This window comes from Pongo abelii, chromosome 5 (genome assembly GCF_028885655.2).
Source record: "Pongo abelii isolate AG06213 chromosome 5, NHGRI_mPonAbe1-v2.0_pri, whole genome shotgun sequence".
Classification (NCBI taxonomy): Eukaryota; Metazoa; Chordata; class Mammalia; order Primates; family Hominidae; genus Pongo; species Pongo abelii.
Genome location: NC_071990.2, coordinates 47,274,837 through 47,292,799, shown reverse-complemented (window position 1 = coordinate 47,292,799; position 17,963 = coordinate 47,274,837). Strand labels below are relative to the sequence as shown.

At 41.2% G+C, this 17,963-nt stretch overlaps 1 protein-coding gene across 2 annotated transcripts in view; it reads left to right on the top strand.

Moving 5' to 3' along the window:
• Positions 1 to 17,963, top strand: part of ADGRF1 (adhesion G protein-coupled receptor F1) — a 51,097-nt gene that overhangs the window by 19,020 nt on the left and 14,114 nt on the right. The window contains exons 6-10 of one of the 2 annotated variants that reach the window (XM_002816963.6): positions 1,725 to 1,825; positions 2,988 to 3,046; positions 6,995 to 7,146; positions 15,003 to 15,166; positions 17,624 to 17,812. In XM_002816963.6, the coding sequence (XP_002817009.3) occupies positions 1,725 to 1,825; positions 2,988 to 3,046; positions 6,995 to 7,146; positions 15,003 to 15,166; positions 17,624 to 17,812 (665 nt within the window). Of the gene's footprint in view, positions 1 to 1,724; positions 1,826 to 2,987; positions 3,047 to 3,284; positions 3,897 to 6,994; positions 7,147 to 15,002; positions 15,167 to 17,623; positions 17,813 to 17,963 lie in introns of those variants that run through there. The other variant, XM_054557611.2, reaches the window with a different exon arrangement.

Below are 17,963 nucleotides of genomic sequence, written 5' to 3'. Positions count from 1 at the left end.
CATATGATTTTATTGAGATTGAGGAAGAGTTGCTAAAATTCCAAAAAGAGGAACTGCTTGAGTAAGCAACATTTGTCTTCCTACTCTCTTTTCACATCTTTTGCCAACATCAATTTCAAGAAAAGGGGAGTCTAGAGATATGAATGCAGGGAGGAACACATAGTGAATGATTCCATTAAAAGAAGTCTCTCAATTATCAACAAATATGTGTACTGAATGCCTTGTTAAAACAGAACAAAATCTAAAAGTCTAGCTTAGGAAACCAGTGGAAGCTGAGGGAGCTATGGTTAACTTAGGTTTATGTTCAATGAAAGGTGAGATGAGCCAAATGACACGGACTCCAGGGCATAAAGGACTTTACGAAGCTCCTGCAATGATTACTCCAGTTAACTGGAAGCCCCAGATATTGGTGGAACTGAGCAAAGAGTGAGCCTGAAATAGCCCAGCTAAATTGGGAATACTGGATCTCCTTCCTGGGACTACAGCAATTCAGGTTATGGCAACACATTACTTATTAACCACCATCTTTACACCCAGATCACGGGCAAATTCTAGGAGGACACACAGAAGAATTTCTCTTGCTGTCTATGAATTAGGAGACTAGTTGTAGAGGCCAGACTCTAATACAAGAAAGAAAATAATGTAATTTCTTCAATGAATGTTGATGAAAGCCTATGTTTTGAAAGACGGGCACAGCAGCTTACACTTGTAATCCTAGCAATTTGGAAGGCTAAGGCAGGCTGATTGCTTGAGCTCAGGAGGAGTTCCAGACCAGCTTGGGCAACATGGCAAAAATGCATCTCTACAAAAAATATAAAAATTAGCTGGGTGTGGTGGTGTGTGCCTGTAGTACCAGCTACTTGCGGGGCTGAGGGAAGAGGATTGCTTGAACCCAGGAGACTGAGGCTGCAGTGAGCCAAAATCGTGCCACTGCACAGTAGCCTGGGTGACAAAAGTGAGACCCTGACTAAAAAGAAAAGAAAAGAAAAGAAAGAAAGGAAAGAAAAAGATGGTCCATGTCTAATCCATTTTTGAAAGATACAAAGCTGGATCACACAAGGATGACACTTATAAGGAGCTTCCCACAGTACCATGGAGATGTGCATAGATGAGATGTACACAAATCAATGTTTAGGAATATGTAAGAAGATGGGAGGGAGATAGGGATAAAGTACTGTAGGAATTTAGAGGCGAGAAAGACTCTGCATCTGAGGATTAGAGAAGACCTTCTGGAAGAGATGATATTTGACTAGGTCCTGAATGAAGGATAAATAGGATTTGTCCACACAGAGAATTGTCCCATTGCAGAGAAGTACTGGCAATGGGTAAGTAAGGAATGTGTTGGAGTTAGCAAGTAGTGTTGCTGTTACGGTCATCGTTTAATTTTTAATAGGGACAATGCTTAAGCTGATTGCCTAGATGAAGATACATTTCAGAGTTCAGTGAATGCCTTCTTTAGTGACACTTGAGAGGCCACGCATTTACCTGCTTTTAAGGTTGCCTTGATTACCAGCACTTCCCTATTACTATTCCAAATCTGCAATTGAAAACTCTGGTTTTATGTATGCATCCTGTGTTATTTTAGGTGAACATTTCTTATGAAAAAGATTTGAAATATCACTGTTGAATAGATGATAACGAATTGTACTTCTAGAATTGTATGCTACTAATAAAATCAAGTTAGAAATTTATTATGTCTATAAACTTATTTTTATTTCCTACAGAGATTTGGGGCACTTTCAAAATTAATGAAAGGTTTACAAATGACCTTTTGAATTCATCTTCTGCTATATACTCCAAATATGCAAATGGAATTGAAATTCAAGTAAGTACTGTCTACTTATTATATAAGGAATTGTTTGCTACACTCAAGTTCAAACGTTTTCAATTCAGCAGGTATATTTAATACTTATTCTTAATTATTCATTTTCAGTGAGCTATTACAGAACAGTTATTTGCTCTGCCCACAGTTGAAATTCCCTGAGCATCTTCTTTCTAGGAAAGTTTAGCAGCTGACTTCTTTGCACTTCTCTTGTGTTCAGTTTTGCTCACTTATTTTAGCAATATACTAAGGCTTCTTGATTATTTTCTATTTTTATTTTTTATAAAAAATTTTTATAGGTCAGACGCGGTGGCTCACGCCTGTAGTCCCAGTACTTTGGGAGGCTGAGGCAGGCAGATCACTTGAGGTCAGGAGTTCGAGACCAGCCTGGCCAGCATGGTGAAACCGAATCTCTACTAAAAAATACAAAAATTAGCAGGGCATAGTGACATACACCTGTAATCCCAGATACTCAGGTGATGAGGCACGAGAATTGCTTGAACCCGGGAGGTGGAGTTTGTAGTTAGCTGAGACCGTGCCACTGCACGCCAGCCTGGGCGACAGAGTGAGACTCCACATCAAAAAACAAAAAAAAATCATGATCTAAGCTCAATTGTCAGCATTTGGGATTTGTTCTATAAAGAAAACTCTGTTGTTAGAGGCTGAAGAGAGTTACTGAGCAAAATTCTCAACTTTATAATAAAGTCACATAAAAACTAGATCAGTGTCCCTCTGTCTAGAATGCTGGCTCAGGTGTAGCTCTAACTGAAGACCTGAGCAAATACTTAATAGATGGATTCAGTCTAAGTACCTGTAAAAATTAACGGCTTGTTTTTGATAAGGAAAAAATGGATTTTGGGTAAATTTATTCTATGATCTGGCATCAAATTCATCTCCTAAGCAGTTGGTTATTCACAATTTATTAGCAATCTCAAAGATACATTTTATACATGTATATGTATGGATATGTGTGTGTGTATGTATACATTCACAACTGTTATTTTAACTGTATTTGTATGACATGCAATTACTTCCCACTGTATCTCTTTTCTTTGCTCCTTTGCTACTGTTGATTTATTTATTGTCTGTATCAATTTTTTGCTCAAATGTCTTTCTGAAGTATGGGAAGAAGAATTAACACATTGCTCTTTGTTCTCTTTCTAAGCTTAAAAAAGCATACGAAAGAATTGAAGGTTTTGAGTCGGTTCAGGTCACCCAATTTCGGTAAGTAACACAATGGTCTTAGAAGGGCATCCCCAGAATTGGGCGCCAGTTCTGCAAAAGGCAGAGCGCTGTTTTTAGGTGACCCTGACAGAAAACAGGACAGAATTCATCTTTATAGTAGGATTTTTACTAAGTGAAAAAGGATCTGTGATGCTTTAAAAAGTCTGAAGAGTAAAGCCTAGATTCTCACTTAAATGAGTTTAGGACCTTAATTTTTTTTTTTTTTTTTTTTTGACAGAGTGTCACTCTTGTCACCCAGGTTGGAGTGCAATGGCACAATCTAGGCTCACTGCAACCCTGCAACCTCTGCCTACCGGGTTCAAGAAATTCTCCTGCCTCAGCCTCCCAAGTAGCTGGAATTACAGGCACCTGCCACCACATCCAGCTAACTTTTTTTGTATTTTTAGTAGAGACAGGGTTTCACCATGTTGGCCACACTGGTCTCGAACTCCTGACCTCAGGTGATCCGCCTGCCTCGGCCCCCAGAGTGCTGGGATTACAGGCATGAGCCACCACATCTGGCCTAGGACCTTAAATATTGGAAAGCATTCTCAAAACTGTGGGTCAGTGAGTAGAACTACAAAACAATAGCAGTAGGGCAGAAACTTGAAAGAAGGCAGGAGACCATGGTAACAGTGCGTGGGAAAAAGTGAGGGTTGGGGGTAAGGGCTGCGGGTTGTCGAAGGGTGGATTTTCTCCTTCAGCAACCATAGGAGATATGATGCCTCAAAATTTGGAGCCAGAAGTGGGGCTTTGGGTGAGATATCTTTGCACAGATATCATGTATACATCATAGTTCAAAACCTGGTAGTCATTGTTTACAGCAAATAAAGAAATATTTAGTAAATTATCCTTTTGTTTATGCCTTAATTCCAAAAGTTGTTTAGTTAGCCATGTTTACATTAATTACCAACTATTAATAGTCTGTCTGCTTGTTAGAGAAAGTGGCTTAGAGGTCAGAGAACTTGACTTGTGATATTTTTTTCACAGTTAACTTAAAAACACCCATAGGAAATGTTCTCTTTTCTTCTTTTCTTTTCTTTTTTTTTGAGATGGAGTCTTGCTCTGTCGCCTAGGCTGGAGTGCAGTGGCACAATCTCGGCTCACTGCAACCTCCACCTCCTGGGTTCACGCCATCCTCCTTCCTCAGCCTTCCGAGTAGCTGGGACTACAGGCGTGTGCCACCACGCCCGGCTAATTTTTTTGTATTTTTAGTAGAGATGGGGTTTCACTGTGTTAGCCAGGATGGTCTCGATCTCCTGACCTCTTGATCCACCTGCCTTGGCTTCCCAAACTGCTGGGATTACAGGTGTGAGCCTCTGCATCCAGCCAACCCATAGGAAATTTTCAATAGCATTTGCTATAAACATATTGTCCTGGGCACTATCCTTTAAGTCATACATGAATAGTTTTCTTTAAAATTCAATACTAGCAAAAACACTGCTTTTTTTTATATTGAGGTTTATACAGTTGATCATACTTTCAATATTCATATTTTTCTTTTCTGTGATCCTTGTTTTCTATTTATACTTGTAATTTATATTCTATCATGTATATCTTATAAGCTGTCTCCAATAATTTGCAGACCAAATCACAGTAAAAGTAGGCACAAATCTATAAACTACAACTTTTTACTTTTGTTTTGTTTCATTTTGTTTTGATATGGGGTCTCACTCTGTTGCCCATGCTGGAGTGGAGTGGCGCGATCTCAGTTCACTGCAGCCTTGACCACCTGGGTTCAAGCAATCCCACCTATGCCACCCTAGTAGCTAGGATCACAGGCACTTGCCATCATGCTTGTCTAATTGGTTGAGGTCTTGCTATGTTGCTCAGGCTGGTCTTAAACTCCTGGGCTCTAGCGATCTTCCTACCTCGGCCTCCCATAATGCTGGCATTACAGGCATGAGACACGAAGCCCAGCCTAAAGTTTTACTTTTTGCATATATGATTTAAAATAAATCTCTTTTCAAAAAATTATTTTAGAAAATAAAGAAGGGTTTCACCATGTTGACCAGTCTGGTCTCGAACTCCTGGCCTCAAGTTACTCACACACCTCGGCCTCCCAAAGTGCTGGGATTACAAGCACGAGTCACCATGCCCAGATTAAAATAAATCTTAATCTCTCACTGTATTTACTTATCTGTCAAACGGGACAGTTACACACCTGTGGAACCTGGTTTAACTTCATTAAATCAAATCAATAACAAGCAGGAAAATACTTTGTAATCAATAGAAGGGACATATCAATGCAAAGGTATTGTGACCATCAGTGCACAAAAGGGTGTCTGCACTTATTTATACATCGTGAGCAGAAGTTCAATGTAGTAAGAATTTAAGCTGCAGAACTTCCGATCAATTAGTAATTAATAATTTTTTCACCCAACTTCTCATTGGGCCTCAATTCTTCTGTCTATAAAATGGGAATGATACACTGCTTATCTCATGAGTTATTGCAGGATTGACTTAATGTATGTGATCTCATGTGCTTTCATGTCTTCAAACACATCTGTATGCTGATGGATTCTAAATTTATTACTTGAGCTCGGGCACTCCCCTGAACTCCAGACTCAAATAACCAACTGCCTACTTTACAGTATCCACTTGGTTTTCCAGCTGGCATGTCAAATGTCACATGTCCAGACGGAATCCTCTGACTCTCCCCTTCCTAACCTATAACTTATTTTTCCCACTGTCTTCCCTATTTCCATTACAGCAATGCTGTCCTTCCACTTGCAGAGACCCAATCCTTGGAGCCATCCTGTGCTATAATTTCTTTTATTGAGGTATAACTTGCACACAGTTATGTGCTCAAACTGTGTACGACTCTATCAGCTTTGAAAAACGCTTGTGCAAGTCCCTTCCTATCAAGATGGAACATTCCCATAATCCCAAAAGTTCTCTTGTGTTGCTTTCCAGCCTCTTTCCATGCTATCCCCTCACACCAGAAGCAACCACTTGTATGATTTCTATCATCACAGGTTAGTTTAGTCTATTCCAGAACTTCACATAAGTAGAATAATCCAGTTTTTTTTTTTTTTTTTGCATGTTCAACGTCTTTCACTCAGCATAATGTCATTGAGATTCATCCTCATTTTTCTTCCTTTTTGTAGTCCAGTAGTACTCCATGGTAAGAATATACAAAAACTTGCTTTTCCGTTCCTTGGAGTTATTATTGACTGATTTCTTTCTTTCACATCCCAAATCTTCTCCATTAGTAAGTTCTATGGCTCTGGTTCCAAATAAAACCTGAATTTGACCACATGCATGGCTACCCAACTAGTTCAAGCCACCACCAGCTCTTTCCTAACTGGGTTCTCTGTACCTTGCTTGCTTCCCTTCCATCTGTTTTCTACACAGCAGCCTTTATGGTCTTAAAAAGATAAATCTTATGATGTCACTACCTTTTAATAAAGAAGAAAACTTTTTAATAAAGAATGAAATCCCAACTCTAATGTCCTATGAGATCTGACTCCTGGTACCACTCCAATATCATCTCCTGCTATTGCTCCCTAGCTGTTGAATTTCAATCATCCTAGTATTTAAGCTTGTCAAACTTACAGGCATTTTCCTGCCTTAGGACCTTTACTTGTGCTGACATTCCACACCAATGTTCTTTGCATAGCTGGCCTTTTCTTCTTTGCATAGCTGGCCTCAGGCCTCAGCTTCAAAGACCCACAGCACAAAAAAGCCTTCCATAACCAGCTTTATTTAATGTGGGGCCCCATAATTATATCTGTATATATACAGATGTATTTATGTATATATATCATATATATATGTATTTTTGGTGTATACTTGTTTTTTTATTTGCCTTGCCTTATCCACTAGAATGTAAGCTCTGTTTGCTTTATTCCTATGGACCTAATGCCATGTACACACAGCGTAGGCCCTGAGTGAATGAATGAATAAGTAGTGAATCTCATTTCTCTTTCCCCATAATCACTGCAGAAATGGAAGCATCATTGCTTGGTATGAAGTTGTTGGTTCCAGCAGTGCATCTGAACTGCTGTCAGCCATTGAACAGGTTGCCGAGAAGGCTAAGACAGCCCTTCACAAGCTGTTTCCATTAGAAGACAGCTCTTTCAGAGTGTTCGGAAAAGGTAATGCTGGATTCCCATCCTCTGCTTAGGTTAAGAGAGTCCTTGAATTAGTAGTTCATTTGTGTCCTCAGGAAGTAGATTTGAGACGTTTGAATAAAGAATTGTTCTCTAACTGCCTTTCAGCACAAATAGGCAGCTGTTTCCCCCAGCACCACGATGAAACTTTTTTTTTTTTTTTTCTAATTCAGGTAATTTTCTTTTTTCTTTTTTTTTCTTTTATTATTATTATTATTATTATACTTTAGGTTTTATGGTACATGTGCGCAATGTGCAGGTAAGTTACATATGTATACATGTGCCATGCTGGTGCGCTGCACCCACTAACTCGTCATCTAGCATTAGGTATATCTCCCAATGCTATCCCTCCCCCCTCCCCCCACCCCACAACAGTCCCCGCTGTGTGATGCTCCCCTTCCTGTGTCCATGTGTTCTCATTGTTCAATTCCCACCTATGAGTGAGAATATGCAGTGTTTGGTTTTTTGTTCTTGCGATAGTTTACTGAGAATGATGATTTCCAATTTCATCCATGTCCCTACAGAGGACATGAACTCATCATTTTTTATGGCTGCATAGTATTCCATGGTGTATATGTGCCACATTTTCTTAATCCAGTCTATCATTGTTGGACATTTGGGTTGGTTCCAAGTCTTTGCTATTGTGAATATTGCCGCAATAAACATACGTGTGCATGTGTCTTTATAGCAGCATGATTTATAGTCCTTTGGGTATATACCCAGTAATGGGATGGCTCAGTCAAATAGTATTTCTAGTCCTAGATCCCTGAGGAATCGCCACACTGATTTCCACAAGGGGTGAACTAGTTTACAGTCCCACCAACAGTGTAAAAGTGTTCCTATTTCTCCACATCCTCTCCAACACCTGTTGTTTCCTGACTTTTTAATGATTGCCATTCTAACTGGTGTGAGATGGTATCTCATTGTGGTTTTGATTTGCATTTCTCTGATGGCCAGTGATGGTGAGCATTTTTTCATGTGTTTTTTGGCTGCATAAATGTCTTCTTTTGAGAAGTGTCTGTTCATATCCCTCACCCACTTTTTGATGGGGTTGTTTGTTTTTTTCTTGTAAATTTGTTGGAGTTCATTGTAGATTCTGGATATTAGCCCTTTGTCAGATGAGTAGGTTGCGAAAATTTTCTCCCATTTTGTAGGTTGCCTGTTCACTCTGATGGTAGTTTCTTTTGCTGTGCAGAAGCTCTTGAGTTTAATTAGATCCCATTTGTCAATTTTGGCTTTTGTTGCCATTGCTTTTGGTGTTTTAGACATGAAGTCCTTGCCCATGCCTATGTCCTGAATGGTAATACCTAGGTTTTCTTCTAGGGTTTTTATGGTTTTAGGTCTAACGTTTAAGTCTTTAATCCACCTTGAATTGATTTTTGTATAAGGTGTAAGGAAGGGATCCAGTTTCAGCTTTCTACATATGGCTAGCCAGTTTTCCCAGCACCATTTATTAAATAGGGAATCCTTTCCCCATTTCTTGTTTTTGTCAGGTTTGTCAAAGATCAGATACTTGTAGGTATGTGGCATTATTTCTGACGGCTCTGTTCTGTTCCATTGATCTATATCTCTGTTTTGGTACCAGTACCATGCTGTTTTGGTTACTGTAGCCTTGTAGTATAGTTTGAAGTCAGGTAGTATGATGCCTCCAGCTTTGTTCTTTTGGCTTAGGATTGACTTGGCGATGCGGGCTCTTTTTTGGTTCCATATGAACTTTAAAGTAGTTTTTTCCAATTCTGTGAAGAAAGTCATTGGTAGCTTGATGGGGATGGCATTGAATCTATAAATTACCTTGGGAAGGATGGCCATTTTCACGATATTGATTCTTCCTACCCATGAGCATGGAATGTTCTTCCATTTGTTTGTATCCTCTTTTATTTCCTTGAGCAGTGGTTTGTAGTTCTCCTTGAAGAGGTCCTTCACATCCCTTGTAAGTTGGATTCCTAGGTATTTTATTCTCTTTGAAGCAATTGTGAATGGGAGTTCACTCATGATTTGGCTCTCTGTTTGTCTGTTATTGATGTATAAGAATGCTTGTGATTTTTGTACATTGATTTTGTATCCTGAGACTTTGCTGAAGTTGCTTATCAGCTTAAGGAGATTTTGGGCTGAGAAAATGGGGTTTTCTAGATATACAATCATATCATCTGCAAACAGGGACAATTTGACTTCCTCTTTTCCTAATTGAATACCCTTTATTTCCTTCTCCTGCCTAATTGCCCTGGCCAGAACTTCCAACACTATGTTGAATAGAAGTGGTGAGAGAGGGCATCCCTGTCTTGTGCCAGTTTTCAAAGGGAATGCTTCCAGTTTTTGCCTATTCAGTATGATATTGGCTGTGGGTTTGTCATAGATAGCTCTTATGATTTTGAGATACGTCCCATCAATACCTAATTTATTGAGAGTTTTTAGCATGAAGGGTTGTTGAATTTTGTCAAAGGCCTTTTCTGCATCTATTGAGATAATCATGTGGTTTTTGTCTTTGGTTCTGTTTATATGCTGGATTACATTTATTGATTTGCGTATATTGAACCAGCCTTGCATCCCAGGGATGAAGCCCACTTGATCATGGTGGATAAGCTTTTTGATGTGCTGCTGGATTCTGTTTGCCAGTATTTTATTGAGGATTTTTGCATCAATGTTCATCAGGGATATTGGTCTAAAATTCTCTTTTTTTGTTGTGTCTCTGCCAGGCTTTGGTATCAGGATGATGCTGGCCTCATAAAATGAGTTAGGAAGGATTCCCTCTTTTTCTATTGATTGGAATAGTTTCAGAAAGAATGGTACCAGTTCCTCCTTGTACCTCTGGTAGAATTTGGCTGTGAACCCATCTGGTCCTGGACTTTTTTTGGTTGGTAAGCTATTGATTATTGCCACAATTTCAGCTCCTGTTATTGGTCTATTCAGAGATTCAACTTCTTCCTGGTTTAGTCTTGGGAGGGTGTATATGTTGAGGAATTTATCCATTTCTTCTAGATTTTCTAGTTTATTTGCGTAGAGGTGTTTGTAGTATTCTCTGATGGTAGTTTGTATTTCTGTGGGATCGGTGGTGATATCCCCTTTATCATTTTTTATTGCATCTATTTGATTCTTCTCTCTTTTTTTCTTTATTAATCTTGCTAGCGGTCTATCAATTTTGTTGATCCTTTCAAAAAACCAGCTCCTGGATTCATTAATTTTTGGAAGGGTTTTTTGTGTCTCTATTTCCTTCAGTTCTGCTCTGATTTTAGTTCTTGCCTTCTGCTAGCTTTTGAATGTGTTTGCTCTTGCTTTTCTAGTTCTTTTAATTGTGATGTTAGGGTGTCAATTTTGGATCTTTCCTGCTTTCTCTTGTTGGCATTTAGTGCTATAAATTTCCCTCTACACACTGCTTTGAATGCATCCCAGAGATTCTGGTATGTTGTGTCTTGGTTCTCGTTGGTTTCAAAGAACATCTTTATTTCTGCCTTCATTTCATTATGTACCCAGTAGTCACTCAGGAGCAGGTTGTTCAGTTTCCATGTAGTTGAGCGGTTTTGAGTGAGATTCTTAATCCTGAGTTCTAGCTTGATTGCATTGTGATCTGAGAGATAGTTTGTTATAATTTCTGTTCTTTTACATTTATTGAGGAGAGCTTTACTTCCAAGTATGTGGTCAATTTTGGAATAGGTGTGGTGTGGTGCTGAAAAAAATGTATATTCTGTTGATTTGGGGTGGAGAGTTCTGTAGATGTCTATTAGGTCCGCTTGGTGCAGAGCTGAGTTCAATTCCTGGGTATCCTTGTTAACTTTCTGTCTTGTTGATCTGTCTAATGTTGACAGTGGGGTGTTAAAGTCTCCCATTATTAATGTGTGGTAGTCTAAGTCTCTTTGTAGGTCACTCAGGACTTGCTTTATGAATCTGGGTGCTCCTGTATTGGGTGCATATATATTTAGGATAGTTAGCTCTTCTTGTTGAATTAATCCCTTTACCATTATGTAATGGCCTTCTTTGTCTCTTTTGATCTTTGTTGGTTTAAAGTCTATTTTATCAGAGACTAGGATTGCAACCCCTGCCTTTTTTTGTTTTCCATTTGCTTGGTAGATCTTCCTCCATCCTTTTATTTTCAGCCTATGTGTGTCTCTGCACGTGAGATGGGTTTCCTGAATACAGCACACTGATGGGTCTTGAGTCTTTATCCAATTTGCCAGTCTGTGTCTTTTAATTGGAGCATTTAGTCCATTTACATTTAAAGTTAGTATTGTTATGTGTGAATTTGATCCTGTCATTATGATGTTAGCTGGTTATTTTGCTCGTTAGTTGACGCAGTCTCTTCCTAGTCTCGATGGTCTTTACATTTTGGCATGATTTTGCAGTGGCTGGTACCGGTTGTGCCTTTCCATGTTTAGTGCTTCCTTCAGGAGCTCTTTTAGGGCAGGCCTGGTGGTGACAAAATCTCTCAGCATTTGCTTGTCTGTAAAGTATTTTATTTCTCCTTCACTTATGAAGCTTAGTTTGGCTGGACATGAAATTCTGGGTTGAAAATTCTTTTCTTTAAGAATGTTGAATATTGGCCCCCACTCTCTTCTGGCTTGTAGGGTTTCTGCCGAGAGATCCGCTGTTAGTCTGATGGGCTTCCCTTTGATGGTAACCCGACCTTTCTCTTTGGCTGCTCTTAACATTTTTTCCTTCATTTCAACTTTGGTGAATCTGACAATTATGTGTCTTGGAGTTGGTCTTCTCGAGGAGTATCTTTGTGGCGTTCTCTGTATTTCCTGAATCTGAATGTTGGCCTGCCTTGCTAGATTGGGGAAGTTCTCCTGGATAATATCCTGCAGAGTGTTTTCCAACTTGGTTCCATTCTCCCTGTCACTTTCAGGTACACCAATCAGATGTAGATTTGGTCTTTTCACATAGTCCCACATTTCTTGGAGGCTTTGCTCGTTTCTTTTTATTCTTTTTTCTCTAAACTTCCCTTCTCGCTTCATTTCATTCATTTCATCTTCCAGGGCTGATACCCTTTCTTCCATTTGATCGCATTGGCTTCTGAGGCTTCTGCATTCTTCACGTAGTTCTTGAGCCTTGGTTTTCAGCTCCATCAGATCCTTTAAGCACTTCTCTGTATTGGTTATTCTAGTTATACATTCTTCTAAATTTTTTTCAAAGTTTTCAACTTCTTTGCCTTTCGTTTTAATATCCTCCAGTAGCTCGGAGTAATTTGATCATCTGAAGCCTTCTTCTCTCAGCTCGTCAAAGTCATTCTCCGTCCAGCTTTGTTCCGTTGCTGGTGAGGAACTGCATTCCTTTGGAGGAGGAGAGGTACTCTGCTTTTTAGAGTTTCCAGTTTTTCTGCTCTGTTTTTTCCCCATCTTTGTGGTTTTATCTACTTTTGGTCTTTGATGATGGTGATGTACAGATGGGTTTTTGGTGTGGATGTCCTTTCTGTTAGTTTTCCTTCTAACAGACAGGACCCTCAGCTGCAGGTCTGTTGGAGTACCTGGCCAGCCGTGTGAGGTGTCAGTCTGCCCCTGCTGGGGGGTGCCTCCCAGTTAGGCTGCTCAGGGGTCGGGGTCAGGGACCCACTTGAGGAGGCAGTCTGCCCGTTCTCAGATCTCCAGCTGCGTGCTGGGAGAACCACTGCTCTCCTCAAAGCTGTCAGACAGGGACATTTAGGTCTGCAGAGGTTACTGCTGTCTTTTTGTTTGTCTGGGCCCTGCCTCCAGAGGTGGAGCCTACAGAGGCAGGCAGGCCTCCTTGAGCTGTGGTGGGCTCCACCCAGTTCAAGCTTCCTGGCTGCTTTGTTTACCTAAGCGAACCTGGGCAATGGCGGGCGCCCCTCCCCCAGCCTGGCTGCCGACTTGCTGTTTGATCTCAGACTGCAGTGCTAGCAATCAGCGAGACTCCGTGGGCGTAGGACCCTCTGAGCCAGTGCGGGCTATAATCTCCTGGGGCACCGTTTCCTAAGCCCGTCGGAAAAGCACAGTATTCGGGTGGGAGTGGCCCGATTTTCCAGGTGCCGTCTGTCACCCCTGGAAAGGGAACTCCCTGACCCCTTGCGCTTCCCGAGTGAGACAATGCCTCGCCCCTGCTTCGGCTGGTGCACGGTGCACTCACCCACTGACCTGCGCCCACTGTCTGGCACTCCCTAGTGAGATGAGCATGGTACCTCAGATGGAAATGCAGAAATCACCCGTCTTCTGCGTCGCTCACGCTGGGAGCTGTAGACCGGAGCTGTTCCTATTTGGCCATCTTGGCTCCTCCTCTCACCACGATGAAACTTAACTTCAACCGACTATTTCAAATTCTTGCTAATTGGAAATCTGATCTGTACCTCTTAGTGTAAACAGTGTGGAGAACTGACTTCACTGCAGGCTGTGATGGAAAGGGCTCACCAATAGTTGACTGGCATACATGTTGAAAGAGCTCTGAGGCTGACAATATTTCTAAGTCACAATCCAAGAAATCATGTCTTTAACACATATGAAGACAGACAGACAGACACACACACACATACACAAACTGTTTTTCTTCAGATATTTTTATCTTTTCCTTTTACATTCAATTTTACGCCTTTCCTACCAAAATTTGTATCACTCTCTTTCAACAACATTTATTCTATAAATATTTACTGAGAGTCCAAAGTGTCTAGACACTTAAAATGCAGCAATGGTGAAAACAAAAATCTTAGCTCTGGCTGGGTGCGGTGGCTCAAGTCTGTAATCCTAGCATTTTGGGAGGCCAGAGTGGGCAGATCACTTCAGGTCAGGAGTTCAAGATCAGCCTAGCCAACATGGTGAAACCCCGACTCTACTAAAAATACAAAAATTAGCCAGGCCCAGCACAGTGGCTAAAGCCTATAATCCCAAAACTTTGGGAGGCCAAGGAGGGCAGATTGCCTGAGATCAGAAGTTCGAGACCAGCCTGGCCAACATAGTGAAATCCTGCCTCTACTAAAAATACAAGAAAAAAATTAGCCAGGCATGGTGGCACGCACCTGTAATCCCAGCTACTTGAGAAGCCAAGGCAGGGGAATCGCTTGAACCCAGGAGGTGGAGGTTGCAGTGAGCCGAGATCGCTCCACTTAACTCCAGCCTGGGTGACAGAGCAACAATCGGTCACAAAAATAAATAAATAAATAAATAAATAGCCAGGCATGGTGGTGTGCACCTGTAATCCCAGGTACTAGGGAGGCTGAGGCAGGAGAATCACTTGAACCTGGGAGGTAGAGGTTGCAGTGAGCAGAGATCACACCACTGCACTCCAGCCTGGGCAACAAGAGCGAAACTCCATCTCAAAAAACAAAAAAAAAAAATCATAGCCCTTGTGGATCTTCCAGTTAATGTCTCCATCTCCTAGTTCTAATCATGGTAAGAATGCATTACTAAAGGCCAGCAGCAAGAGTAGCAACTGGTTGCAATGTGAGAAATGCTTAAAGGGGTACAGGTAGGAAGTGCTACCCACAAATAGCAACTGCCCATCTTTTAACCATAACATTACTGCTTTATTCTATAGTGTCTGGAAAATTGTCTGGCTTTCTAATGTTCCTTTAAAGAGTAAAAATATTTCCTGAGAGTAATCACATCTTTCCTTATTATCACCTAATACTTACTAGTTGATAGCCCATTAAAAGTGATATTGTTGGCATAGATCAGACACCTGGAAGGAGGAGTCAGCCTCAGGGAGGGTAAGGCATCAGGAATGAGTAAGGAATGTTGAGACAGATGAAGCTGGACATCAAAGACAAACTTCTCTTACTTCTGAATTTTGCCTGGATTTCGTCTTCAAAAATGAGTTCTAAAACGTTTAAACATGACAACATGGTTTATATAGAGTGCCAGGATATTCTAGGATCATTTTTCTTCGTTGTTTTCTTTTGTTTCCAGCCCAGTGTAACAACATTGTCTTTGGATTTGGGTCCAAGGATGATGAATATACCCTGCCTTGCAGCAGTGGCTACAGGGGAAACATCACAGCCAGGTGTGAGTCCTCTGGGTGGCAGGTCATCAGGGAGACTTGTGTGCTCTCTCAGCTTGAAGAACTGAAGAAGGTGAGGCATTTTCACTTTGTAGACTTGCCCTGGTCTTGAGTTTCAGAGTGGCAATATCCCAGTGAGCATGGCTAGGTGGAGGGTAAGTATACCTATATGCATCATTGGCCAGTATGCAAAGAGCAAGGATGACATCAGACCCTGGTGAACCCGTGGAGTCGTGCATGAGTGGTAGCGTCTGGGCAGCAGAGTCTAGGTTGCAGCTCAAAAGACAGATTTGATAGTTTTGTCAGGCAGAGGTATTGTGGAGGAGTGTATCAATGCTGAGGAGGTCTATGATGGATGGTATAGCAGCACCTAAGCTGGCCTCAGAAGTCCAGAGACCTGGGAATTAAAGAGAAGAGTGAAGGTGTGAGTCATAAGCCAGCAGGCTTAGTACAAGTAAGGATATATCTATACCAGAAATTAGGGCAAGGAGTGGGTCAGACAAAGGTGAACCATATAAAATGACTGAACTGCAATGGACCTTAAGGGGCATCTGGTTTACCAACCTCATTTTACAGATCAGAAAACAAAAGACCAAGAGGCCAATAGTTCCTCTGGTAGCAATAGTTTTGAATTAGAATCATGGTCACTTGATTCCTAGTCCAGTGCTGTATTAGTCTGTTCTCACATTGTTATAAAGAACTGAGACTGGGTAGTTTACAAAGAAAAGAGGTTTGACTCACAGTTATGCAGGATGTACAGAAGGCATATCGGGGAAGGCCTCAGGAAACTTACAGTCATGGTGGGAGGTGAAAGGGAAGTAAGCACATCCTCATATGGTGACAGGAGAGAGAGAGAGAGAGAATGGGGGAGATGCTACACACTTTTAAACAACCAGATCTTGTGAGAACTGTATCATGAGACAGCACTTGGGGGATGGTGCTAAACCGTTAGAAACCACCCCCATGATCCAATCATCTCCCACCAGGCCCCACCTCCAACGCTGGGAATTATAACTCGACATAAGATTTGGGTGGGGATACAGAGCCAAACCATATCAGGTGCTATGCCCTCCACATGATGCTGTCTTAGGAAGGTTCAAGTATTAAGACAAGGAATATAGAAAGAAGGAAATAAATATCTAGGAATCAGAAGAACTCAAGTCACAGAAAAGAAGGACCCCAAGACCAGTTCACAGATACTGTTCAGCAAGTAGATTTCCATATTGAGCAGTACTTCTATTCCAGCCAGAGACCTTGCTGCTGCTGCTGTAGTAGAAAACCCCAGAATAGTATTCATCAGAGGACTGTGGAATGTTTACTTCTCCTTTTCTGGATCTCAGTTTCCTCATCTGTAAATTGGGGAAGGGGATTAGATTAGCTGGATTCTGGGGTCTCTTCTTGCTCTTGCCTTCGTTGCCTCAATTCTGGACATGAGCAACAGTTGAGACTAGTTCGCTCCAGGCAGATCCCAGGTGGCTTGAACAGAAAACAGCATTGTCAGTTGAGAAGAACAAGAAGGAAAATGGCAGGCATTTGGGCTCCTGAGTGGACTTATGTTGAGTGGAAGGGGACTGCCCTCCTTTGCTGCTTTCCAAGTTAGCCTGGTGTAGTAAAAGTAGATGGGAGCCTCAAGAAAGAAGTAAAATTCCAAATCTAGGGCCGGGCATGGTGGCTCATGCCTGTAATCCTAGCACTTTGGGAGGCCGAGGTGGGCGGATCACGAGGTCAAGAGTTCAAGACCAGCCTGGCCAACATGGTGAAACCCCGTTTCTACTAAGAATACAAAAAAAATTAGCTGGGCATGGTGGTGCATGCCTGTAATCCCAGCTACTTGGGAGGCTGAGGCAGGAGAATCTCTTGAACCCGGGAGGCAGAGGTTGTAGTGAGCTGAGATCACACCACTGCACTCCAGCCTGGCTGACAGAGCAAGACTCCATCTCGAAAAAAATAAAAAACCCAAATCTTGTGACAAAACGGGGGCTAGCACAAGCCCAGTAGTCAAATCTCCACGTATGTGTCTCTCTTCCCATCTTACAACGCATTCTCAGTGTAGCGTGGTGAACATAACAGGATTAGTACCGGTAGACCTACCCTAATATTTCCAGCTGAGTGCTCTTTGGAAGGTCATTAAATCTCATTGAACATGAGTTTCTGTATAATTAAGATAATAATTTATATGAAAATGATTTTTAGTAAATCTTTGCAAGTTTCAGTTTACTTAGCTATAAAATGAAAATAATAATGGTACCTCCCTCAAAGGATATTGAAAGAATTCAATGAATGAAAATAATAATGGTACCTCTCTTAAAGGATGTTGAAAGAATTCAATGAATCCCTGGTAAAGCATCTAGTGCAATGTCTAAAATATAGAAATCACTGAATAACAGCCTTTGTTACTATTGTTATGTAATTATCCTACGTTAGAACACACCATACAAATGTTAGTTCTATATGGCCAAGACATCTGATTTAAATTTGATGAAACATAGCATGTAATTGTTTTCTAGAACTTAACCATTTTTGCTTCTAGAATTTCAGTATGATTGTAGGCAGTGCCACTGAGGCAGCTGTGTCATCCTTGGTGCAAAATCTTTCGGTCATCATTCGGCAAAACCCATCAACCACAGTGGGGAATCTGGCTTCGGTGGTGTCGATTCTGAGCACTATTTCATCTCTGTCACTGGCCAACCATTTCAGGGTGTCCAATTCAACAATGAAGGTATGGTCTGCCTATGCTTGAAGGGCTCACTTTAAATGCTTGATCCTGTAGGAGGAATGACAAAGCCTTAAAGATGGGGAACTATTGGAAAAGACAGAAAGTCATGTAAGCGTCTTTATGTGAACTTTACCGCTTCCTCTGAGGTATACAA